The 26,927-nt window shown below is 33.7% G+C and overlaps 5 protein-coding genes across 7 annotated transcripts; 3 read left to right on the top strand and 2 right to left on the bottom strand.

The window, feature by feature from the left end:
- The first annotated feature begins 3,945 nt into the window (after positions 1 to 3,945).
- LOC143577666 (uncharacterized) lies at positions 3,946 to 6,454 on the top strand. The gene is made up of 8 exons (XM_077061430.1): positions 3,946 to 4,041; positions 4,151 to 4,239; positions 4,334 to 4,472; positions 4,841 to 4,915; positions 5,036 to 5,157; positions 5,233 to 5,308; positions 5,402 to 5,461; positions 6,317 to 6,454. Exons 1-8 carry the CDS (start codon positions 3,946 to 3,948, stop codon positions 6,452 to 6,454), a joined length of 795 nt encoding a protein of 264 aa, XP_076917545.1.
- A 1,226-nt stretch (positions 6,455 to 7,680) lies between these two features.
- On the bottom strand, positions 7,681 to 10,159 carry LOC143577673 (bifunctional bis(5'-adenosyl)-triphosphatase/adenylylsulfatase FHIT-like). Of its 2 annotated transcripts, none has more exons than XM_077061438.1 (5): positions 10,051 to 10,159; positions 9,853 to 9,954; positions 8,438 to 8,593; positions 8,212 to 8,310; positions 7,681 to 7,962 (listed from the first exon to the last, which is right to left on the bottom strand). In XM_077061438.1, exons 2-5 carry the CDS (start codon positions 9,952 to 9,954, stop codon positions 7,846 to 7,848), a joined length of 474 nt encoding a protein of 157 aa, XP_076917553.1. In that variant the 5' UTR covers positions 10,051 to 10,159; the 3' UTR covers positions 7,681 to 7,845. The 2 variants fall into 2 exon arrangements, with proteins under 2 accessions (XP_076917553.1, XP_076917552.1); XM_077061437.1 differs by having other exon boundaries at positions 7,682 to 7,962; positions 8,438 to 8,584; positions 9,844 to 9,954.
- Positions 10,160 to 11,831: 1,672 nt separating this feature from the next.
- Positions 11,832 to 14,007, bottom strand: LOC143577671 (bifunctional bis(5'-adenosyl)-triphosphatase/adenylylsulfatase FHIT-like). Of its 2 annotated transcripts, none has more exons than XM_077061436.1 (4): positions 13,866 to 14,007; positions 12,654 to 12,792; positions 12,433 to 12,531; positions 11,832 to 12,047 (listed from the first exon to the last, which is right to left on the bottom strand). In XM_077061436.1, the coding sequence occupies exons 1-4, from the start codon at positions 13,970 to 13,972 to the stop codon at positions 11,931 to 11,933; spliced, it is 462 nt and encodes a 153-aa protein (XP_076917551.1). In that variant the 5' UTR covers positions 13,973 to 14,007; the 3' UTR covers positions 11,832 to 11,930. The 2 variants fall into 2 exon arrangements, with proteins under 2 accessions (XP_076917551.1, XP_076917550.1); XM_077061435.1 differs by lacking the exon at positions 13,866 to 14,007 and adding an exon at positions 12,994 to 13,374 and having other exon boundaries at positions 12,600 to 12,748.
- A 1,409-nt stretch (positions 14,008 to 15,416) lies between these two features.
- LOC143577670 (large ribosomal subunit protein bL17c-like) lies at positions 15,417 to 17,180 on the top strand. The gene is made up of 2 exons (XM_077061434.1): positions 15,417 to 15,699; positions 16,602 to 17,180. The coding sequence occupies exons 1-2, from the start codon at positions 15,480 to 15,482 to the stop codon at positions 17,009 to 17,011; spliced, it is 630 nt and encodes a 209-aa protein (XP_076917549.1). The 5' UTR covers positions 15,417 to 15,479; the 3' UTR covers positions 17,012 to 17,180.
- A 1,445-nt stretch (positions 17,181 to 18,625) lies between these two features.
- Positions 18,626 to 24,985, top strand: LOC143577657 (ABC transporter B family member 25, mitochondrial-like). Its single transcript, XM_077061422.1, has 20 exons — positions 18,626 to 19,068; positions 20,424 to 20,639; positions 20,878 to 21,064; positions 21,566 to 21,627; positions 21,714 to 21,757; positions 21,852 to 21,954; positions 22,149 to 22,256; positions 22,523 to 22,606; positions 22,720 to 22,780; positions 22,855 to 23,000; positions 23,100 to 23,216; positions 23,319 to 23,404; positions 23,501 to 23,589; positions 23,662 to 23,717; positions 23,843 to 23,923; positions 24,005 to 24,070; positions 24,168 to 24,260; positions 24,346 to 24,410; positions 24,492 to 24,627; positions 24,727 to 24,985. The coding sequence occupies exons 1-20, from the start codon at positions 18,739 to 18,741 to the stop codon at positions 24,862 to 24,864; spliced, it is 2,268 nt and encodes a 755-aa protein (XP_076917537.1). The 5' UTR covers positions 18,626 to 18,738; the 3' UTR covers positions 24,865 to 24,985.
- The last annotated feature ends 1,942 nt before the right edge of the window (positions 24,986 to 26,927 follow it).

Genomic DNA, 26,927 nt, shown 5'->3' with positions numbered 1-26,927 from the left:
TGAGAGTAAGACGTTTGGTAAATTATGCCCCTTTTTTGACAAAAAAGTTTCAATGAATCGTTTATGAATTCCCCACCATTATCGGATCGAAGAATTCGGATGATGTTAAACTGTGTTTTTATCATGGCGTGAAACATAGTAAATTTATCAAAAACTTCAGATTTATGTTTTAGAAAATAAATCCATGCCATACGAGTGCAATCATCAATAAAAAGTACAAAATAACGAAAGTTTTGTCCTCCAACAATTTTTGCTGGTCCCCAAACGTCTGAATGGATGAGGGAAAATGGTAAATTAACTCTTGTGTTATTTGGTTTAAAAGTATGTCTATGGCTTTTAGCCAAGACACAAATTTCACAATTCAACGTTTTGTCACATGACTAATAGATAATAGTTTATGTGACAGGGAAGGGACATAGAGACAGTTTGAAAGTTTTAAATTGGATGATATTTCAATAGTTCCTCCCCCCTTAATAGGAACTATTCCCCCATTTGCGGTTTTTATGTGGTTAATTTTAGGCATTGTCGTTGAACTAATATCAGATTGTTCAAACGTCATGGAGTCCGTAGCACCACAATCAAAGATCCATGATTTGTTTGAAAAATCACATGTCTGGGCCATATTAACTTCTCCCCAAATTTCATTTGGGTTATTTTTGTAGAAAAAATCTTGAAAGCTTTCAATTTTAGTATTTTGGCCAGTATAAAAAATAACCGATTCTTTAGGGGTATTATTGGTTTTAATAGATTCTTCAAGGACTTTATTACCAAAAAGTTTATCAAGGGTTTTATTATATAAAACAGAAATCTCAAGTTTTTTGTTGCAAGGATTTGGTTCTTCAAGGGGCTGGTTTAAAACTTCTTTAACTAAAGGGTGAATAAAATCATAATTACAAATAATAGGTTGAAAAGAATATGTATCGTAAACATCAGGGTTTGAGATTAGTCTCTCAACCCTTTTACCTCCCTCATCACAACGATGGGATGCTTCTATGCCACCAGCTATTTTTTCCGATTCCATGTGGGTTTCCTTTGTTCACGGTCGTTTCAATGCCACTGACGGCGGCAGCGGCAGCAGCAGCAGCCCCCCTTCTTTGATATATTAATATCTTTATCTTTATGATTGTTATTTATATTTATTTTCATATTTTCTAACATAGCCTGACCTTTTTCAATAAAGGTCATGATGATATCTTCTCAAATCACAATTTAGTGTTTATATGTTTCATTTGGTGCATAAAGTTCATGAAACATGTTTATAGTGTTATCCTTTTAGAATGTGAAACAAACAATTACGTTTAGGGTGTATTTCGATTTATAAGCGTGCTTAGAAACTAGTATAGGTTGAACATAAAACGAGGGGAGCGAAGAATGTAATTAATTTGTGTAAATATATGTTTTTCTTTTATCCTTTTACAAACTATAGAAACCTTTTTCTGGAACGACAGGATCATATTACGAACAACATCATGCAAAACTCGACGTTCACGAACACTACCTCTCTCTTGTGAAGACTCATTCTCTATTCGTGACATCAATTAGTACCCACAAAGGTATAAATAAAATATAAAAAAAATGATATAATTAAATCGTTTAGAGATTTCGTTGCTAAGTATAATTAGGATTTTTACAAAGAAGTAAATAATAATATAATTTACACCAATTCTAGTTTTATTTAGTTCTTTTTACATAAATGCAACACCATACACTTGATAGAATGTGTAACCTGTCCTATATGGGCTATATACATTTGAATGTGATTGACCAATGATACATGGTGGTCTAATAGGTGCTCTACAAGAATCATGATTTTAACAATATTCATGAACAAACCAAATATGAAGCAGAAAAAACAAAGAATTAAGTGATATTAAATACCAATTTAAAATAACAACTATAACTAAAAAAAAAAAACCTAAATGGATGTTTTCAAAGTACGTATAAACTCAAAAAAGTAATAACCGAGTTGGAAAAAGAACTAAAAGATAACCATCTTTACAAATGAGAAAATTTTCGATCTTATAAACTATACATACAATACCCCACATAACTTAATTAATGGCTACTTTTATATTTACATGTATATACATATATTATGGATATTGTGAATTCTTGATCATCAATAATATTCTACACCAGTTCTCTATGGTTTCTCTTATGTTTAACATAAAGTATTTTAACGACAGACATAAACTTTTATTTGTAAATTGTCATACTATAGTCATTAAAATATTAATTTCGATTAAATCAACTATAGACTTAAATAAAATAGAATTGTAAATATTAATTTCGGTTAAAATAATCTACAATAATATTTAAACTATCTCATACAAGGATTAATTTTTGAGACTCATGCCAATATTAATTTGTTCACCTTTTCTTTTCCAAATTACCATTGATCCACATAGAAAATAACTTATAAAGTTATAATAATGTTTGTTTTTCATTTTATGAATCTTGTCCAACTAAAGCACCAAGGAAGTAGAATATTGTTAAAAGAGGTTGAAATAAACAAGATAACTAGAATTCATTCCCTCATGTACAAGGCATGTGTAAGTTGGTAGTTGTTTAACGGTAAACAAACAAATAGTCGTTAAAAAGTTCCTTCCAAAAGGAGAGGAGTTTAATCACGTTAAACTTAGAAATTAATAACTAATAATTTTGAAGCAAAGAACCTTTGTTGTTAATTTGCCAAATTAAGTTATCATAGTTTAATACTTGATCATAAAATTAACTATGTATTTATTTAACTTTAAATAACTTATATCTATATCTATATCTATACTATATATAATACATCAGTTAAAGGTAAATTAAGACACTTGAATTAAGGGATTTACAAGTAATGAAGCACATAGTACAAGTTTAAACAAGGACAAATAAGTCATTACAACATCAAAACTCACGTATTTTTTAATTTGTTTTAAAATAGTTACAATTTTTCTCTTCAAGTATAATCAACTTTTTGTAAATCTAATGTATAGTTACAGTTATTACCCTTAATCGTTTAGTCCTGTTTATTTATATTTTCACTTTTAACCCAACCCCCCCCCCCCCCCGATTTTTAAACGTTAATTACTTTTTAGTACGTTAATAATTTTTAAAAAAATTGTACCATAAAAACGAGAATATTTATTTTTTTTAATTTGAGTATCGTATTGTTATAGTTTTTTTTCGATTAAAAAAACAACATTTTGCGTATGGGTGTTTGCGGTATGGTTTTGACGGTTTTCAAGTTAAACCGTGAACCAAATTGTTAGTAACGATTTTTTGTTGTCGTAAACCGAAACCGAACCATTGAAAATTGAAAACGGCCAGCCAAAAGCTAAAGAAAAAATTAACCGTGAAATCAAACCAATAATTGATTTTAACAGTTTTACGGTTTCAAACCAAACAATAAACACCCATAAACTTGTTATGTAATTACCAAATCTATGTTTCACGCTGCATCGTGCGAACATCCGTTTAGTTATGTTTAAAACATATCAATTAAGTCATCATCATTATTATATTATATGGATTGATAAAATATAAAAGAGGCCTTGAATGAAAACGAAACCCAAATCCAAACGCAAAAGAATGGAATTATGTAAAGGATGATCAAACGTCGCCTACATGAATAATAATATTATTATTGATATCGTTATTCCTATCCCATATATATCTCCGACTCCAACCAACAAAACACCCTTCTTCGTCAATATTCATCCATATTATTATTATTATTATTATTATTATTATTATTATTATTATTATTTCATTCATCCTGTTTTCCAAGATTTTGATTTTGGTTCATAAATCATATAAAACCCAGTGTATGTAATGTAACGTTTTTTTTTCTATTATTATTAATTAGTGACATAATATTTTGACGTTGAATTTTTATGTTTCTAATTTTTTTTATCTTTTTTTTTGGTTTGTTTTGATTACTGAAGAATCATCATGATGTTGGGTTTGGACATAACTGATTATTATTCTAGTTTAAGTACCCAAACACGATGGTTGCTTTCGGCTTTCGGTGGCATCATCATGTGTAAACTTGTAAGTTTGTCTTTGTGTTTCTGGTTTTGCATTCATGCAGTTTATTTGTAACTAATTTTCTGACATGTTGTTACATTATTATTATTATTTTATTATTTTTTTTTTGTAGTCATATGAATTTACAGGAATAGTTACACCTTTAATGTTTAAAGGTTTTAGCAAACTTAACAAGGAACAGAAACTTGAATGGAAGAACAGGTTTATTTACCTTTTTGCCCCTTATGATTATTATTAATTTATTATGTTGTAATAATAAGATGTTAATGTGTTTAATTAACTTGTGTGTTTTCAGAGGCTTTTCCACCTTCCATGCACTTTATGTGGCCATTGCTTCTCTTTACTTTTTTCTGATTTTGGATCTTTTCAATGAAAGTGTTAATGACGAGTTGATCGTTTACAGAAAGTCTACCTTGTCAGAGACCATACTCGGGGTATCCACGTCTTTCAAAACTTACTACTTTCGTGTTGGAAAAAGTGTCATTTTGTGTCATATGATGTAAACCAATCAGATTATGTCACGTGTTAAATGTGTTATTATGACACGGAAGTACCGTCACGTGTGGCCTTCCCAAAAACTGAAAAGTTAAAAAATGATAATTTAAAAATAATAATTGATTGTTATTTTGTTTTTATCGTTTGTGGGTCCTGTTTACTTGATGTAATGGATGCGAAAAATGAAGTTGCAAGAGTCAAGAAAATTAGTATAAGCAACTTTTTAGTGGCTTTTAACATTTGTTGTGTTATAAATTTTGCTCCTTAAATATGCACTAACTTGTTTTTATTCATTAAATGATTGCAGATGTCTTCTGGTTATTTTTTGTCTGATATGGCTATGATCATCTGGACTTATCCAACTTTAGGTGGTCTTGAATATGTAAGAAACATCTTTTATCATTTAGTTAAATAATAATTAAAATCTGTATTTTATAAAGTCAACTATTTGCTTTGACCCAAAAAGTCAACATTTTGACCAGCTTATGTTAATTTTTTTTAGGTGCTGCACCATGGGCTCTCAACTTTCGCAATCATGCAATCCATTTTAACCGGTGAAGCCGAATATTACATCTTCATGGTTCTTTTTACCGAAAGCACAACACCGTTTGTCAATTTAAGATGGTAATTAAAGTGATCTAAATCTTTAATTTTTTATAAAATTTATAGGCTGCAAATTTATTTAACACATGGTTGCAGGTACCTTGATGTCGCTGGTATGAAGTCTTCGGTGTTTTATGTTTGGAATGGTATTGCAATGTTCTTAGGTTGGCTGGTACGCGTTACGTACATTAAACAGTAATAAAGTTTTATGGTGTTTGTAGTAAAATACTAAAATTGTTGACATGAAACTGTGTGATTTGTTCAGGTTGCAAGAATTGTGTTGTTTGGCTTCTTTTTTTACCACATGTATTACCACATTGATCAGGTAAACTGTGTACAACTAGGACTTTTTTGAATGTTACCAAATAGTTATATAATTTAAGGTTAAACGAATTGACACGACATGATAAAATAATCATGCTTTGGTTGTCATATCTAATGTGTTTAATAAACAGTCATGCATGTTTTAAAAATCAGCATTTTACTTGTACCGGATTGTGTTAAAAAATGGTACAACCGGTTGAATAGTTTACATTATAATTTCCTATAAATGCAACTTCAACTCCAAAAATAACCTAAAAGTAAATGGCTTCATAACAAAATAATCCAAAGTTAATCTATATAAAAAAAATAATACAAAATCACTCAATTTAAAAAAAAATAGTCCTAAAGTTTACACGTTTGAATATTAATTGTTGGGTTAAAAGTAATTTTGAAAAAATATGGGCCGCAAATATAAAAAAATTCTCGTCTTAAAACCGGTTTGCCGGTAAAAATCAGTATTTTAGAAAAAAACCGCTGGTACGATGTTTTAGCAAACTAGCCAAAAAATACTGGGCTTAAAATACTAGTCTGCTGTGGGAAATCCGGTTTAACCGGTTCAAAACACTATTGCATAGATTGATCTGTTTAATTAAATGCCTCATGTTCAGGTTGATTTGTTTAACCAGTCTGACTCGTTTGGATAAAATGATTAAACAATTGTACTAGCGTCCATGTCAGGTTTGATATCTTTGACACGAATAAACATATATGGGTGTGTCTGATTTAAATAATTCAACCTTTCAACCCAACCCGATTGACAACCTGCTTTTTTGGGTCAATCATTATTTTGACCCAAAATGTATAAATATAAAATTTGTTCTTGGTATGACATTGGAATAACTGTTTTTTTTTTCAGGTAAGACAACTTCATATGGTCACCTTTTACGCATTACATATGATTCCACCGGTGTTGGCGATCATGAATTTGTTGTGGTTCTTTAAAATCGCCAGAGGGATGGTACGAACACTCACAAAAAAGACTCACACCAGCTGATTTCTAAGGGCTAGTTATGTAATTATTACATCCTGTGTAGCTCAAACTTTGTACAGTCTTATTCTCATATTTAAGCCAACTTTTTTTATTTTGGCTTCACATAATTGCTTTATGTATTAACTTTGTTTATATTATTCAAGTTCATTTCATTGCAAGTAATGTTTTATTCACTACATACGTCACGTGTCGTGAATAAGATCCAGTAAAGAGGTAAACACATACAGGTGATTAAACATGTAAAGTTGAACATCAAGTAACCAAGTGATGATGGTTCTTTTATGTTTTATATGTATATACGTACATTATCGAGCTGTTTACCGATTTTATGGGCTGAAATCCATAAGTCAGTTGCTTCCTCAGCGGTCAGGTCAACGAAACGCTTGACTTCACGCTTTGGGACGACAAGCACATGTGGTTTATTGTCAAGTCAACCAAAGAGAAAAAACTTGTAAAAATATGAATAGTGTAGCAGGTTGGATAATGAGCCGACCCGACCCGACCCGACTCATAAATAGTTTTATATTGAGTTGTATGGAGAATAAATGCATAAAATATGGTTAAGAAACTATATAGTTACAATATGAATGCATAATAAATTTCTGATCATATTATTGCATATTACACCAAGTGCATGTTGTTCAAGGATATGACCTGCCAAAAAGAAAATTAAAATACATCAAAATCTTTTTTTTTTTTTTTAATTAACCATCACATTAACATGTCTAATCCTAAATTTACCAGGAAGAACAGGACGGAGATTGACAAAAGCATATGAAAGATCAGTAGAGTAAAACGCTTCCTTTTGATAGATCGTATACGGTCCAAACTTATAATGTTCTGGCCCCATCTACACTCGTCAATTTTCAGCGAATGTCAAATTAGTGGGAAATGGTTCTAACAAACTTCTGTACGACGTCGTTTCAAGCTACGTATAACATGTTACGACAAATGATTGTCTATAAACCATGACAAACCATGGGCACCTACCATGTTTTTTTATTATGTATTTCTTAATGTATAGACAATTTGTTCAATAGATTTTGACTAGATTACACAGTGGTTGCTGATTCAGACTTGAAAAACCAAGTGTCTCTTTCAATGGTTTTCAAAATAATACAACTTTTTAGATAGTATAGTCAGGGTGCTTCAGTTGTGTTTTCGACACCACACTTCGAACTTGTTAGATCTATATGACATCCAAAGAAGATGAATGTCACATGTATAGAATACTAATGCTGCATAGGCAATTGGTTCTTAATGATTAATTAGATTCAAAATCTCTACATAAAACTTGTTGTCAAATCAAATAACCAGCTCTCACACTATAATCTCTTTTAAATCTTGAACAGATTGCTAGATGTTTGTCATTTAAACAACAACAAAACACGAAATTAAAAGAAAAGCTTTCTGTATTCTGCTGCCTCTTGAGCCATTTCGTCTATGCTTCTATCTGTCCTCTCCTTGTCCAAGTCGAACGTTTTCTTTAGTTCCTTCTCCTTCTCATCAATCTACGAATATATAAACAAATTATGATTCCTTTGTGATGCTATCAATCAATTTAGATAAAGACTATATTTTGCTTTTTATTTTCTTTTGGAAACCACAAGAACCTGTTAACAAAAAACTCACAAGACCCCATCAATACCCAGTGCTAACCAAAAGGATATCATGTAAACTCAAGTGCTTATCGAGTCGTCCCATTGAAAATTTTAAAGATTATATCTTAAGAAACGTAAAACAAGTATGAACGAACTTACAGCTTCATAGATCTCATCATTGTTCTCAAAATCCCCGCCTTTTCGAGGGAGAATATGGATATGAACATGAGGAACTGTTTGTCCTGCATGGGGACCGTCCTGTAACAAGATTTACATAAAATTTGAAGCACATGTTAAACTTTATCACTGTTAACTATTAACATGATATACAAAACACAAGCATGAATGAACAAAATAATTCAGTTGATTTATATAGCAAGCTTACTTGGATAGTAAATGTAAGTGAAGAAGCTTTGTGGTAGTTCTCAAGCTGTTTCCCAATTTTTTGGGCCGAAATCCATAAGTCGTTAGTCTCCTCGGCTGTAAGGTCAACAAAGCGTTTGACTTCACGCCTCGGGCAGACAAGCACATGTGATTCATTGTCAAGTCAACCAAAAAGATAAAATATAAACTTAACCAGTTAGCAAAGTTGGTTATTGGTAATGACTAATGAGCCTATATCGGCTACAGAGTCAGGTCAAATAGTGCCAAGTCAAGCCAACCCACAAATACTTATTCTTGAGTTCTAGAAGTTATTAGTGTGTTAAGTATGGTTATACTTACAATGATACACTAAAGATTGAAACTAAACCGTAGATTTTATGCACTGTAAATACACTTTGGCTGGCTTTCAACACTATAAAATCTATGTGAGCGATTCAACTTGTTTTCAAAATTATCTGATCAATTCAACTGACCTGTTAAAGCCAATGCATAAGCGTATAACTCAGGTTGACATTGAGCTTTTCATCCATAACTAGGTCTAATCATTTGCAGCATTTATGAAGGCCATTAACTTGTATCATTGTTTATAAACCAAGATGTATTATTCTTATATTCCAGTCAAATCTATTCTATCAATCTTCACTTGAATACCCAAAACGCAGAATTGCAAACATAAACAGTAAAGGTTCATGTAAAACAAACCCTTAAAGCTAAGCAGTTAATGCGGAAAAATATCGGATATCGGTCAAGGACCGATATCTGAGATATCGGCAATTTTAATATCATGTAAAATTATATATATAGCAATTTAACACTAAGAATTTAGTATAGTCTCCTACCATTAACAAATTAACCTTTTGTAAATTGCAAAACACTAACAATCGTAGTAAGTAAGAACTGATTAAGACTTAAAACACTAAAATTGAACACTAAAAGTTGATAAGTTGATAATTAAGACTTAAAACACTGATATAGGGAATATCGGTCAAATATCAGTCCAATATCGGTCAAATATCGCTGATATTATCGGTACCGATATTCTGACTGATATTTCGCCAAGGGACCGATAACCGATATATCACTGATGTATCGGTGATATATAGGCGATATCGACTGCATAGCCTTAAAGCTATTTAACCATTTCATATATATATATGTATAAATGTAATGCACATAATCATAATCAGTTAATAGCACGAGACGGAACCATGCACATATAGACATAGACGAATAAACGCACAAAATATTTCTAATCATAATATTATTGCTGCACTACTACACCATGTGCATAAGGATATGACCTGCAAACAAAAATTGAAAAAAAAAAGGTCACATTAACCATTAGGTTTAAATTAATAATAAGGTTTATAAAACAAAAATGAAACCCTAGACTAATAAACAACAATTACCAGGAAGAACAGGACGGAGATTGACCAAAGCGTATGAGAGATCAGTTGAGTAAAACACTTCCTTTTGATCAATTTTGTACGGTCCAAATTTGTATTGCTGTACTTCCATCTACACACACGTCAATTGTCAACGAACATCAAATTAGTAATTTGAAATTAACAGAAGACAGAAGATTAATTAATATATGAGATGTGAATATGTTACCTGAGTAGATGATGATGATGCTTTTGCGATTTGGAAACGGGCGGCGATGGGGCGGAGTACGACGGCTGAACGGAGAGACGACAACGGCGATAGTAGCGACGTCAGCCTTTCCATTAAATGCTAATAAATACTCATAGTTAAAAACATTTTAAGGTGCAAACTTAACTTTTCGGGTGCTAGGTTCAAAATCGACTCCTTGACAACCGTGAGACTGTATCCACTTATAGGCTGGTATGCGGGAACAGGATGAAATTCGTAAACATTTGCCCCCTATTAGGTTTGAACCCGGGATTACAGTTCTGATTCGTCCCTCCACCCGGATGTCCTTTGAACTAGGGATATTCTTCACCTAGAAAACATAAATTAATAATAAACAATTGATCCATAATATTTTGAATGATAACAATAGATTAAAATAAATTCAAACCCGAGAACTAAAAGTTTATTCGGGTTTTTCTGGTTAACCCAAAACTTATAAATCAAACCCGAGAACCAACCCGAAATACTTCGGTTCGGGATCGGGTTAGTTTTTTCTCGGGTTCGGATCCTTCGAGTAGGGTTAGTTCGGGTTCGGGTTTTTTCGGGTTGGGTTTCGGGTAAAAGTGACAACCCCACTTTACATTGATTCATGTGGGAATCGAACCTATGTCTTCGTTTAGGGAGGATAGGCATCTTACCACTAAGCCAACTTATCATTTTATTTTGTGTATTACTTACCTCTTCTTTTAACGACCAACAAAATGTGTTTATTAATTTAAAATGGTGATCTCGACAAGCAAGGAGTTAGCCGAAACACCCCACCCATAGAGTACTGTACAACACCCAAATGACTCACAGAGTCACAGGTCAGCCACCTAAACAAATAGATATATAGTAGCAAAACTAAACGAAAAATCGACACCAACTTGGACAAATTAAATGGAACACCTTTGAACGCCAACTCATTTCTAGCCTTACAAAGACACCAAACCATAATTAAACAAGTAGCATGGAACACTTTAGCCTTCCTTTTGATTGTGAAGGTATGTGACGTGCCACACGTTTATCACGTAAACTCTTTTTTTTATATGAAATTCTTGTGTTCACCGGTTGCTTCTTTAGTTATTAGGAGTGGTCTCAACGAATGGAAAGTGATAACTTTGATCAGATTATTCAAACGTGCTTGAATGGAGCGGTAACAAAGTTTATATAGAGATTTCGAAACAAATTAAAAGTTTAAATGGGAGAATTCAGATAAATATCCATAACTCATACATAAAATGACAAAACAAAATACGAAATTCTAACACCAAAGGTTTAACTCATATATATATAGAGAGAGAGAAAAGGGTTCAAATAAGAATAAGGAGTTTCCTAAGAATGGTAAGAACCAACAAATTATTGACATTTGGCATTACAAATGATGGTGAAAGAACAATTCTAGGAAACTATGTCGGTTATAATGATGAAAGAGTAATTTTTGGAAACTATGTCGGTTATTGGTAATTTTAAATCTCAACCATTGATTAAAATGATCCAATGGTTATGATTTATTCCTAGTCTTCCTAGGAAACTATTTATTTTTACCGCTCCATTCAAGCACGTTTGTATTGTATATATATATATATAATACAAACATGAAAGTATAATCCAATATTCCAATGCTAGTTTAGTTCAAAGATACTTTCTGTTCCCAGCAAATAACAACCATCAGGTTTATATATACGAAGACTCAGAGAGTCACAGGTTCATCTAATAATGTTTTTTACATTTCCCATTATTACTTATTTACATTTTTAAAAGCACATAATTTGATTAAGATCCAGTAAAAGGTGAATACAGGTGTTCAAATGTGTGATGTTGTAGATTAAGTACCAAGGTGGAGACATTTATCGCGTATTCTATACGAAAAGCTTTCTGTATTCGGCTGCTTCTTGAGCCATTTCATCCATGCTTCTATCTGTCCTTTGCTTGTCCAAATCGTGTCTTTTCTTTCGTTCTTTCTCCTTCTCGTTAATCTACAAATGTCCAATAACGAGTAATCAAAATTTCATAAAATATGCCACTTTTCTTTTAAAAAAATACCGTTTTCTTAAAAGATAATATTTTAGCCCCCATCTAAAGGAACACCACTGACAGACATGTCAAACAGGCTATAGTGTTTTATACGAGTTGTGTGAGTTGGTGTCATCAAACTATACAGCCCGTATGATGTTGTACAGAGATACAAAAATGATTGGCGTACCACTAACAAAGCCTGAAAGCCGTATGGACATATGACAATATTACTCGCCTCGTATGATGTCAACTGTGTCTGTATAACATCACTAGTGTATCTATAGCCTCGTACCTATAGCGCGCAGCCTCGGGATTTTTAAGAATGTAAAAGGTGTACGAACTTACAGTGTCATGGATCTCATCATTATTCTCAAAACCCTCGCCTTTTCGAGGGACAATATGGATGTGAACATGAGGAACTGTTTGTCCTGAGCACGGACCGTCCTGCAACAACATATACATAAACTTTAAACAAGTTATAATTTACCCTTAACTCACATATAGTCATGCACCACAAGCATGAAGCATGAATGGAAAAGATAATTTGATTTATATAACAGGCTTACTTGGATGGCAAATGTAAGTGAAGAAGCTTTGTGGTAGCTCTCAAGCTGTTTCCCAACTTTTTGGGCTAAAATCCACAAGTCGTTAGTCTCATCGGCTGTAAGGTCAACAAAGCGTTTGACTTCACGCCTAGGGACGACAAGAACATGTGATTCATTGTCAAGTCAACCAAAGAGATAAAAATATCGATAACCAAATCATGTGATGAACCAAGGTGAGTACACTTTTGGTGAGTTTTGACACTTTTAATCCGCTTTGACTCGTTGAACCTATTTTAAACTAGCTAATGTTTTTAAGTTCACTCTTTTGACCCGTTAGAGGCAATGTATACCTCAATATGACCTGTTAATCCATAACTAGGTCTAAACATTTGCCAGACCATAAACATAATCACAAAGCTAAAAAACTACATAAAATATTTTTGATCATAATATTGCAGACTTGCAGTATTACACCAAGTGCGTATTGTTCAAGGATATGACCTACAAAGAAAGAAAAATGAAAAAAAGTCATAATCCTAATTTTCTGAAATTGCCCTATCAGCCTATCACATTAACATGTCAAAATCCTATTATTTCCTTTATTACCATTAGGTTGAGATAATGAAAGGAAACTTGAGAGCTATACACTTAATTGTCGAGTTTATAGATAGTGGTGCAAACTGCAAACAAACCGAGCCTCTCGCGAGCTGCTTGAGATCGGATCGATAAAATTCTCGAAATGAACCGAGCCTTGTGTATTTTTCAAGTTTTACCTATTTTGGACTTCTATGTATTAATTTCACACTGCACAACCAAGTTGTGGCTCATTTAAGGTACGACCGTACTACACGAGCCAAGCTTTGTCTCATTTAAGGTTTTTTTTCTCAAATTATATAGAAGTAATTAAAAACGTATATAAATTAATTGATCCAAATGAGCCGAGCTTAAAAAAACGACTCACAAGGACACAAGCTGAGCTAAAGCTCTCGTTGGTCAAAATGAGCTGAGCTCGAGCTTAGTCGTGCTCTGGCTCGGTTCAGCTCGTTTACACCCCTATATAATTATAGAACATCTAAACTCTTAATTAACAAATTAATAATGTGTATACTATAATAGTAACAGATAGAGAGATTACATAATTATGTGATCATCAGATGCCTGAAAACAATAACGATAACGAAAACCGTAGAACGATAAACAACAATTATGATTACAAGAACAAACAAATTACCAGGATGAGCAGGGCGGAGATTGACCAAAGCATATGAGAGATCAGTTGAGTAAAACACTGCCTTCGGATCAATCTTATGCGGTCCAAATTTATAATGTTCATCTTCCATCTACACACACGTCAATTATCAACGAACATCAAATTACTAATTTGTGTTTAAACGAAAACCGAAAGTCAAAACAATGAAACGATCAAAATGATGAATATTTTATAGCTATAAAGTTTCATTATGAACCCCTTAAGTTTAGTAAAGCTCATGGAAACCCTTATCTTCAAATTTAGTCAACTTCAGCACTCAAGCTTTAAAATTGTACAATTTAAACCTGAAACTTGTAAACAATTCGACTTAAATATTTTTTTAAAAAAAAGTTAAAACCATAAAATATATTTGCTTTTTAATTGTCACATTTAGGGTGCAAAGTGTAGAAAAGCTTAACCACTCTAAAGTTACTTGAGAGTTGAGTCTGAATTGGTAAAAGCTTGAAATCAGAAGAGCTTAAATGAATTGTCAGTTTGTCACTTTTATTTTATGTATTGGGTCTCAAGCTGAATATTTCAAGTATTATACTTGTGTGGGTACGTCAATTTCCCTAACTTTTCAAGCCAAGTATTAACTTTTACCATGTTCTTCAAACAAGTTAACGTTTATTGAAGACAAACGATGACCAATATTAAAAAAAGAATAATAGATATAAAAAATAATCACCGATTTTCAAAAAGCCACCTATTACCTAAAAATAATAACACATAATAGTATAAAAAGTAACAACTCATGATGGTTATCAATAGATATATAGGTAAAATGGTGAGTTTTGATGGTGTGGCACATGATAAAGTAGGATGATTAGACAACTCTCGACATTACAAATTAAAAATAGTGTTAGGTGATCGATCAGAGCATGCAAATCCAAACATCTTGACTAACACCTGGTAGGATGTCACAAGACAACTGTTTCAAAGTACAATTCAAACGTAACAGCTTTAAACATCCATGCTATGGATGCGTCGAACCATGAACAGTCCTAGACAATGAATGTCATGTCAGCCTAGTTCAAATAAAAGAAAAATAGAATGAGTTTCTCAAAATCATGTTTAACAGTACATTAACGATGTCATGGTCACTAATTTCATAATTTTTTTTGAACGGTGACTTTCATAGTGGTTGAATAATCAGGAACAGCTCTCGGAGAAAGCCCCAACCGCCCCCACTCGAGCCAAGACTATGTTGTCTTAACCGGGCCCACGCTTGGCATCCGAGTTTGGCTAGGTGTTCCACGAGAAAAATCTGAACCCCCTGCTACTTGACAGGAGTTGTCCGCCCACAAGAGCAAGCTCTCTGGGAAGGGACACCCTAATAGAAAACTTGTGTCGCCATCAAGATTCGAACTTGAGAGGCCAACCAGCATCAAGCTCTTACCCATCATTTGGCTGGCCGAGCTTTACTAACAATATTTTGTGGTCCAAATATAATAAACCTTAACTTGAGTGGCCAAAATTACAAAACAAATTAAGGGCAGATAGATAACCAGTTATCCATCCAACCATCCATTACATAACAACATCATCTTCACCATCACCAACAACTCTACTACTTGCAGACTGAACCCGTAATAACAATGGCGAGTGCCACAACCACATGGAGCATGTCATCTCTGAAGTCATCACTTCCATCAATTTCCAGTTCAACCTCTTCTTCAATTCGCTGTTCGTTTCGTCCACCAAATTCCACTCGATTTAGACCTAATAATAATAATAATAATAATAATAATTCGAAACCTGTATTTGGTTCTTTCCTCGGTCTCGCTTCACTTAATCCTCTTCCGACTCTCACTTCAGGTATAATGTGTTGTTATATATTGTTTTTAGTGTGTATGGTGTATTTTGTTGCTCTGAATTTGGTCTTGTATTGTGAATTGTTGACTGTATGAGTCTGATAATGTGATAAATTGAGCTTTGTTTGTGAAAAAAATGTTAATTAGGATTTAGGAACTAATTGCTGATGATTGTGAATGTATGCGTGTGGAAATTCGAATTCTAGGGTTTGTTCGGTAAATTAGCGGTGTAAACGAGCCGAGGCCAAGCTAGACTAGCCTCGTGCTCGGCTTGTTTTGACTTACGAGCTCAGCTCTTTTTCTAAAGCTCGAGCTCTTTTCGTGAGTCGTTTTTCAAGCTTAGGCTCGGTTCGTTTATTATTTAGTAATTATTTTAATATATTTTGAGAAAAACCTTGAGCGAGCCCAAGCTTGGCTTGAGCTCATATTGTACCTTAAATGAGCCAAAGCTTGGCTCGAGCTCGGTGGTGAAGTGTGATGTTAATACATAGAAGTCCAAAAGAGGTAAAACTTAAAAATTTACAAGGCTTGAGCTTGGGCTCGATAACTAAACGAGCTTTATTTAAGGCTCGAGCTTGCGTGTTGCTGGGTTCGTTTGCATCCCTATTGACAATTGGAAGCAAGATTTAGGTAATCATTTGTTGATAAACCTTACCGTAAAATTGCTATGGTTTTATTTGTCTGGTTTATATAAAGTTAACTTGATATCACATTATTATTATTATTAAAAACCATTTTAGAACCTGTATTATGAAGTTCATGTAATCGCGTCAAAGATATGTAAAATCTAAGATCTGGAAACTTATTTCTCCATGAAGAATCATCTAATGATTATTCATTTCTATGAACGTAATACATTAATCTTTCACACACTTTAAAATATATATTCTTGGCAACTTCTACCAGGAAACAACAGTTATGAGCATAACTTCACCACCATTGACAATGGTGGTCGTGTCTCCGCCATGAGACACGGAAGACGGGTCCCAAAGCTCAACCGCCCACCTGACCAGCGAAAAGCGCTTCTTCGTGGGCTAACCACTCAATTTCTAAAGCACGGTCGGATCAAAACCACCCGAGCCCGGGCCAGTGCCGTTAGAAAATATGTGGACAAAATGATCACTTTGGCTAAAGAAGGGTCACTTCATAAAAGGCGACAAGCTCTTGGGTTCATTTATGAGAAGCAGATTGTGCACGCGTTGTTTGCTGAGGTCCCGGAAAGATATGGTGAAAGGAATGGAGGGTACACGAGGATTATTAGAACTTTGCCTAGGAGAGGGGATAATGCACCCATGGCATACATTGAGCTTGTTTAGGTTGTATGTCATGTCTTGTTCATGTTAATGATATAGTTATTCACATTTGTTTTGATGTTCTATTGGTGTATGATACAATTTTGAACCTTGCTTTGTATGAAGCTGATGGATGATCTAGGATGTTGTTGTTAGTTGACTGTTGTTGACTTGTCGGGTTTGAATGTTTGATGACTATTTGTTTTGAAAGATTGAGGATGTGATATGACTTTCAGGAGCAGTTGCTTACATTGGTAGAAAGTGTTATAAAGAGCAAATTTTTGATTAAATTCCCTAATATTACCAAGAGACTCAAGTCACTCAACCAAGCAAGTAAATCTGTTTCGATGAAAATGCATAGGATGGGAATGAAGAGGTTTGACCACACGAACGCGGCCAATACAAAATATGACTTGTCTGAGCTAAAATTCGTGTATCAAATTCTACTCACTCATCAGTTTTTTTTTTCTTGTAACAACAATTTAAACTAATGTGACACTAGATTGTATATAAGTTTACCTCTTTTTTTTAAAGGCCTTATAGGATTACTTATGCATTGTTATTGTGTGTAGATTCATGTATAGAAGGAAAAGCTTAATGTTTAGACGAACAAAGTATGATGTTCATAAATCGTTAAAACCAACCAAATCGTCAAAATCTAGGTAAACCGGCTGGGTAGGCCGGTTAGGAGTGATATGAATCAGTTGGTAAACTAAACTGGCCAAAATATTAATAAACACATACTTTCTAATCTATGTGACTTTGGTAACAAGCTAAAATAATTTTTTCTACGATTATAATACGCATATTAGAATAGTAATCTAACAGTTTCATGCTTGTAAGTATTATTCTCTCTCTCTCTCTCTATATATATATATATATATATAATTTTTCAATACTGAACATTTTAAAATATCAAGTCTTTTTAGAATCTATTATGATATTGATATTTTAAAGACGTAATACTATAATTTTATGATTATGAAAATCCGCCCAATTTGTCAAAACCCAAACAATCTTGTCGAACTTGGCTAGCTTAGTCTAGTTTCTTTAAAATCTATATTTACGACCATTGTTGCAAAAATCCCGACTAGGCGCCGATCAATTCCCGATTACTCGCTAGTCCCGACTTCACTGATTGATTTTGGGCTAATCAGTCAATTAATCGGTCAATGGTTAAATCCGGTCATAATCGACGATTTCCAGCGAGATTCCGGCCAAAATAAGCGGATTCCGGTGAGATTCAAGCCTAATTTCGGCCAAAATGTGTTTATGTATGTATAAAACTGAAATTTACATATAAAAATGTGTCTGTATATATAAAATCAAAATTTTTACATTAAATTTTGATACGATTAATTTCGATTAATCTCGATTAGCGACTAGCAGTTTTTACAACTTACGGGTTACTCAAGAATCCCGTAAAAACCGGTCAAACCATTGTCGACAAAGAAAGATAAACAACAAACTCACACACTTATAGAAAATAGATACTCAACAAGATACATATATATGTGAATCATCGGTGATAGTCATCATCAAGATTCAGATTCGTGAATCTACCAACCTTTCAGGTTCCATACATTAAACGTGACACATAAAAAGGGATTTAAACCCACCAAATAAACAAACCCGCCGCCACAAACCGAACTTGTTCACTACGTTACCTCAACAACTCAATTAGGGCTTGTGTTTTCAACTACGTGTTCAATTCCTAGTCAACGACTCTCCAATGTTAAATTAAACCCAACATGCAATCAACCATGGCCACAAGGTGCATTAGGGCTACTAGACTCATCTTCCGTACAACCACCACCACCACTAATAACAAGATGATGATGAGTACCAGTTCAACCTACACCTGTAATAATAATAATAATAATAATATTGTTGCTCGTTCGGTCCAACCTCGAGCTACTACTAGTTTCATCAGCGGCTCGCGAAGTTTGACTAATCGTGTTTTCACCGGACAACAATGGGCCGTCCGCAGGTGGACCGGTTCGACGAGTTCGGGTCGGTTTTTACGGAATTTGAATGCGTTTGTTTCGGATTTTTCTTCAACCCCACAGCAGAAAAAACCTGTAAGACTTTGTATTGTGTTTAATGCTTATTAGACATGTATAGTATATGAAAGTATGTATGTATAAGGCTATGTGTAGTGGAGGGGTTACAAAATTGGGCGTTTTGCGCCATGTGGCGCCCAGTCAGCAAAGTGTAGGTTTTTGTTTTTGGGGTGTAATGGTGTTGTAGCCTAATATATATATATATATATCACACAAAAACATATAATAATAATAATAAAACAAACAAGAGCACAGGCGACAACTGCACCTTGCCCCGCCCAAAATCGCCCATTTTGTAGCCCGGGGGCGGTGTTATCGCCCCCAACAACCCTTTATCGACCTTTGTCACCCACCACTACGGACTGCCTAGGAGATGCTAAGTATTTAAATTTGAATGTGTGCAAAAAGTTTTATATATATATATATATATATATGCTTGTGTGTCTTTAGGCTTAAAACATTAAGTTATATGCTTTTGTAGTTGTAACAACAAAGGTTGATTTCTTAACACTAAATTATTGCTTGAAACAAAAAGAAACTGGATTACATTACCTTTTTAAAAATTTCTACTTTTACGACTAGGCTTGAGCTCGAGCTCGGCTTGTTTCAAGCTCATCGTTTAAAGGTCGGGCTTTATTAATTAATTAATTAATTTATACACGTTGTTTTTATTATTATTATTTTTATATATTTTTAGAAAAACCTTAACCGAGCCAAAGTCGGCTCGAGCTTGGTTTTGGAAGGTGAAATTAGTATATAGAAGTTCAAAAGAGGTAAAGCTTAAAAAATACACAAGACTTGTTAAGGTTTGACGGGCCTAAACGAGCTTCCTATACAAGGCTCGAGCTCTGGTTCGATAACCAAGCAAGCTTTGTTTGAGACTTGGGCTTGCTTGAGCTCGAAAAAGCTTGAAGAGTTCTCAACTCATTTGAGCTCGAGTTCTCAACTCATTTGCACCCCTATGTGCAGGTCATCAGGTCATGTGTAGGTAATATAACATATGCATTGCACACGTCATGTCTATGATGTGTACACATGACTTGCACATATATAGGTTTAATAAATAAATAACTTTTTTTTTCATATATTTTTTTATTGAATTTCAGTATGCATTAGATGGATAAACATTGCATTCAACCAATCTCTTATTAATAAAAGTTTTTATAATTGGAAAAATAAAAGACTTATTTGTGAGTTTGTTCTCGCAAGAAACTGTGTTTTGCGTATACATTACAATTAAGATTTGTATGGTTTATATAGATTTTGAGCTCCCTTTTGAATAGCCTGGCTATAAAAACAATTGTTAAGGCAAGTGTGTACTATGTGGTAATATCGGCATTTCTGATGCGTGTTTATATAACTGTACATACCAGGATTCTGTGACGAACGGGTTTCCTTCGTTAACAACATCAAGTGGGGCACAAGACACAAAGAATAATAAAAAAGATGAAAAGAAGCTTGTTACAAAAGCGGAGGAGATTAGCAACACAAAGATTCTTAGTACACTAGCAAAATATTTATGGATGAAAGATAATATTGAGTTTAGATTTCGAGTACTCACTGCATTGGGTTTCTTGGTTGGAGCCAAGGTGAGTAACTGAGCCCATTTAGCAATTCAGGTTATATTTCATTTCTAACGGGTCAAATTTGGAAACTTGATGATTTTGGTTCTATTTTATCTTTGACATGTCAAACGGGTCAACCCAATCCAGCCCGATTTGACCCATTGCAAAAAGCTACAAACTTTGACCCGTTACACAACTCACATTTTGCCAACTGTATTGGTTCTTTATGGCTAAAGACACTACATATTTTTTGTGAGATCAGGTACTGAATGTTCAGGTTCCATTCTTGTTCAAGCTAGCGATTGATTGGTTAACAACAGCCACAGGAAACCCTAGTTCGTTAACCGAGTTTGCAGTCGCTAATCCAATGGCTCTAGCTGTTTTTGTGAGCCCTGCAGCTGTGTTGGTTGGTTATGGTATTGCGCGGTCAGGGGCTTCTGCTTTCAACGGTACTTCATTATGAAGTAATTGCTTGTGGTCGTCTTTATATTTTTATACCCAAAAATCAAATTTTGATAATAAATAAAAAAATAAATTTAAATTGTGTCGGGTTGGCAGGTGATCACCATCTAGTAAACATACTAATTGAGTTTGGTGGCTTGTAAAAAAATGGGTTAAACAGGTGATAAACGGGCTAGTTGGTCGACATGTTTAGCTAATCTGGTTGGCGGGTCGGCTTGTTTAATTAAACGAGTTAAACAAGTCCAAACACGGCCCATTTAATTTAACAGCTCAACCTGAACATGACCTGTTTTTCAAAAGGGTTAGACACGCTTACCCAAAATCTGGTTATTCGTGTCGTGTTGGAAACTGCTACGCCTAGAAGTTGTAGACAAAGTACCTTTATTACCCCTTGAATTTGTAGACAAAGTACCTTTATTACCCCTAGAACTTGTAGACGAGGTACCTTTATCGCCCTCAATTTCACTCTTATTCTTGTTCATATGCAGAGTTGAGAACTGCAGTGTTTTCAAAGGTCGCGCTGCGGACTATTAGATCGGTTTCAAGGAAGGTAAATATCATACTGACACCCCCCCCCCCAACACACACATACACACTTACCTATGTAGAAATAATTATATACTCGGTGTATTACAGGTGTTTGCGCATTTGCATGAGCTTGATCTAAGATACCATCTAAGGTGTGTTTAAAAACGACCAAGTCAAATAGTGTTGCTTAAGCTAAACTCATATTATGCGATTATAGAATGCTAATAATCAACCTTTTTTTTGCAGTCGAGAAACAGGGGCTTTAAACAGAATTATTGATCGTGGTAGCCGAGCTATCAATTTTATTCTTGGAGCCATGGTGTTTAATGTTGTACCCACAGTATTAGAGGTGATCTTTTTTGTTCTCTTTTATTATACTCATTGTATTAAATGTTGTACTCACAGTATTAGAGTGATCTTTTTCGTTCTCTTTTATTATACTCATTGTATTAAATGTTATACCTACATATTATTCATGTTTATATTCCAATTTTGTTATTCTAATAATTGGTTGCTTCTGTATTATTCATCTTGTGTTTTCAGATTTCTTTGGTAGCAAGTATTCTGGCATACAAATTTGGACCAAAGTTTGCATGGATTACTTCTTTGTCGTTTGTTGCATATGTTGCCTTCACATTAACCATAACACAAGTATGCAATAATCTAATTATTAATGCTCAAAACATCCTGATATTTTTTTTTCACGAAAACACGTGTTTTTCATTGTGTAATTTATTATAAAAATAAATTTTTGAATACTCAACATTTGGTTATTTGAATTTTACAACTTAAAAACAGTAGAAGCGCATCAAAACTATATTCTCTACTCTGCCCGTTTACTCTTTGCTGATTATATGAGCTTAATTATTCGATATCACATAATTACTTATTTTAAGTTTCCAATTTTAATTTTTTAGTGGAGGACTAAATTCAGGAAGGTAATGAATAAAGCTGATAACGATGCAAGCACTAGAGCGATCGATTCACTTATAAATTATGAGGTTAGTGAGTTCCTAATTGAAATATATGTTGTTGCTTATTAGTGCGCAATTATAATATGCAACGTCATTTTACTTTATGATTTTTCAAACAAGCTAATAGTATTTTTGGTCAGACTGTGAAGTATTTTAACAACGAGCATTATGAAGCCGAGGAGTATGATAAATATTTACAGAGTGAGTAGTTTGTCTCGTTATACACGGTTATGATATGTAGAATATCATTATTTTAAATTAAAGTTGTATTTCAGGGTATGAAGATGCTGCATTGAAGACGCAACGAAGTCTTGCATTTTTAAACTTTGGTCAAAGTCTAGTGTTCAGTATAGCTCTTTCATCAGCTATGGTATTGGCTTCGAATGGCATATTGAAAGGTCAAATGACTGTTGGTGATCTGGTATACCTTTTTTATAGTCTCACTATTACAACCTATATTCCTCAAAAACACAATTTATTAATAAAAAAAATTGTATATCCTATGTTTGAAAACACACAGGTTATGATAAATGGACTTCTGTTCCAATTGTCTCTTCCTCTCAACTTTCTTGGAAGTGTTTATCGTGAAACTATTCAGAGTCTTGTGGACATGAAATCCATGTTTCAGTTGCTTGAGGTAGAACTCGGTTCTTTCTTGCATGTTTATGATCTTTAGATCTTGATAAATAGTTTTTTAGTTTCATTAAAGACTAAAGACTTAAACTTTCTATTTATATAGGAAAGAGCGGAAGTTGGAGATGCTGATGATGCAAAGCCTTTAAAGCTAGGCGGAGGAAGTATAGAATTTGAAAATGTTCATTTCAGGCAAGTATTTACATTTGTGTGTAGATATATAACATACAATATAGTGGTTTTGTGGATTTAGTTGCTGACGTGCAGTTTGTTTTCATTTGTTTTTAGTTATTTGCCAGAAAGGAAGATTCTTGATGGAATATCGTTTGTGGTGCCATCTGGCAAAAGTGTGGCGATTGTTGGAACTAGTGGCAGTGGTACTACTTCTCTTCTGGTCAGTTATTTGAATTATGATGTATATACAAGTACTAAGTTTAATTTATGTGCAGGTAAATCAACCATTCTTAGAATGATATTCAGATTCTTCGACACTAATTCTGGCACGGTAACTCATTCTTCAACGTTTTCTTTTCTTTTCTTTTTTTTTTTGTTCATGCTTTTTGTGATTTTCTTGTTGGATATATATAGACCATGCTCATAATTTCTAATTGTAACATTTTTACATGACAGGTGAGAGTAGATGGTCAGGATATAAGAAAAGTTACACTCGAAAGCCTTAGAAAATATATTGGTGTGGTCCCACAAGATACGGTATTATTATTTTTTTTTTACTTTTTATTGATTTTCACATTTTGGGCTATTTATATAATTCATACAACCTTTTCTTCACAGGTATTGTTCAATGATACAATATTTCATAACATTCACTATGGTCGTCTTTCAGCCTCACCTGAAGAGGTTAATGTCACATTTCTTTGTTAAATGCTGTCATATTATAAAAATAATAATAAAATAAAGGTGATTTCTTAATGTCTAACTGATTTACTACAAACAGGTGTACGACGCTGCTCGAAAAGCAGCAATTCATGATACTATAATGAACTTCCCACAAGAATATTCTACTCTAGTTGGTGAACGTGGGCTTAAGGTAAGTTCGATTTGGTTTTTATATATTTTAAGTCTTTTCATTTGTAAATCAATAAAATAACATTTTCATTTGTTTAATCACGCAGCTTAGTGGCGGTGAGAAACAACGAGTTGCACTAGCTCGTGCATTTTTGAAAGCTCCTCCTATATTGTAAGTTTCTTATTTTATTCATTTCAATAAAGTAAAATTATTAAACCCCCATTTGATTTTGTTTTGGTTGTTTTTCCGAAGGTTGTGTGATGAAGCAACAAGTGCACTTGATAGCACAACTGAAGCAGAGATTCTGACTGCATTGAGGTCACTCGCCAATAACCGAACAGCCGTTTTTGTTGCTCATAGACTCACAACTGCAATGCAGTGTGACGAGGCAAGCCCATTTTTTTTTCTCAGAATAAAATTATTTTTCTTTTCGGTTACACTCAAATATGTTAATATTTTGGTAAAAATAATATTTTCGATGTTTCAGATTATTGTTTTGGAGAAAGGACGCGTAGTTGAACAAGGTCCTCATGAAGTTCTATTGTCGAAAGGTGGTAGATATGCACAACTGTGGTCACAGCAAAATAATACAGTTGATGATCTTGATGCAGCCATCAAATTATAAGCCTAAAATAAAACTTTCTATATTATATATTAGTCATTGCTTGTGTTATTCATGTTCGGGTTGGGTTAGTGGATATCGATTTTGATTTGTCTGTATAGTTAAGGATATTCAATCCCGATTCTCGAGTGATATAACATTCTATGTTTGACGATAACCTACCGTAATTTCTTGCGACAGTCTTGGGGAACGCCAAACAGGTCGTGTTTTCCGTTTAATAGTACTTAAAATCGCTAGTTTGTATATAAAATTTTAAGTTTTTACTGAACAGTCAAACCGAACCGTTTGTGTAGTTGTAGGGTACGTCAAACCCGGTAAGACCTTTTATTTATTACATTATTATTGTCTACTAACTAGGCCAATTGGGCTGGAGGTTTGTGGAGGTAACTCTTAACCGGGTCTGGCCCAATAAAGGTTAGGGTTTCATTATGGTAGCCATTGAGTTCCTATATAAGGAGCCTTCATCATTCATTTGAAGGACCTTTTTGGACCCTAGGCCTCCAACACATTTTTTTGTCTGTAAATAAGAGGAAACTTTTAGCAGTCATTTCCACTCCCCTACTTTTACATGGCAGACCTTGAGCAACCGGAGAAGAAGATGAAGTAGTCGGTTCGTTCATCTCGAAGGCCGAGGAACATTAACATGGATCCAAGCCAGATCCATTCCATGTTTCTTCTTTGGCGTCATCCGTGAGACACGACAACGAATTACTCTTTGATTTTCGTCTCTATTCTCAGATATGTTCGTCAAATATTCTAGATCTACGATTTTTTCCTCTCAAGAAAATTCCACATCATTCAGATGTGGAAGTATACAAAAAGAAAACCACCAAATTTTGGGGAAAACCTTTATCTGTAACTAAACAATACATTTATAATCCTTGGATCTGATTATATGTTCAAAGATTCCCAGATCTGATTATATCTTCAAAGAATGAGTTTGAAGGTTGAAATTCCTAGATTTGAAAACAATTTCTCATACAATACCAAGATCTACTTTATTTGGATGGTCAGAAAACTCTCGAAAGAAGATTACTCACATATATGTGCATTTAGTCACTCACAACAAGAGCTGCACCTATTAATTAATTTAATACAAAAGAAGTCGTAAACATACAAATGTTATCTTAAATGTCAGCTTTATACATTATTGTATTATATTATTCTCAAATGTCAGCTTTACAAAATAACATGAGTAAATGCCGCGTCCCGCCAGGAAGATATGAAATTCGCGTCACTTACTCATCATCTATTTGGTGGCATACTGGAATTAAGGCCAATGGCATCACTCCGCCATCACTTGAACCGCGGTATCTAACAAACACGTTCCGACTGACTATTAACGACCATAGCAGGTCATACATAGAACCCGCGGATGAACACTCACCACCACGCGCAACATAGGCGCTTCATCGAGACAAACCACCATGCGGGATAATATATAATACTAGAACCATCTTCACAGTCTCGATGAGATCTTTCTCGTAATTTATTAAATTTTTTTGTATTTTTATGTTAGATATTCAAATATAAAGTAGATAAACGATAGATAACAAAATGCAATTTTAATCAAAAAAAAATTATCTTAAAAATGGCTTTAATGTATTTTATTCATGTCTGCTAGTTTGGGTAAAAATGGTTTTTAAATGTCTTTTAATCATGTCTGCTATTCTACTTATTCACATATTTTAGAATGACAATTAGCACACTAATTCAGTTTTTAAGTTATACTCCCTCCGTCCCATTTTAAGTGTTATAATTTGATTTTTCAAGTCTTTCTTGTTTAACTTTGACCGACAATATTTTTGTTTGTGTTATATAATACTTGATGTAAAATATATGAATGGATTGGGTTTTAAATGTATTTTACATTGATATAATTTTCATCAAGTATTATATAACACAAACAAAAATATTGTCAGTCAAAATTAAACAAGAAAGATTTGAAAATTCAAATTAGGACACTTAAAATGAGACGGAGAGAGTATTTTTTTAACAATCACAAAACTTGAACCTCGTCACTTAAAAAGACAAAATAGTATTCAGTATTTTATTACTATCGGGAC

This window comes from Bidens hawaiensis, unplaced genomic scaffold (assembly GCF_021521415.1).
Source record: "Bidens hawaiensis isolate Kalapana, Puna unplaced genomic scaffold, B.hawaiensis_p1.1 tig00028764_1, whole genome shotgun sequence".
In the NCBI taxonomy this organism is placed as follows: domain Eukaryota; kingdom Viridiplantae; phylum Streptophyta; class Magnoliopsida; order Asterales; family Asteraceae; genus Bidens; species Bidens hawaiensis.
This window is presented reverse-complemented; position numbering and strand designations above follow the sequence as displayed.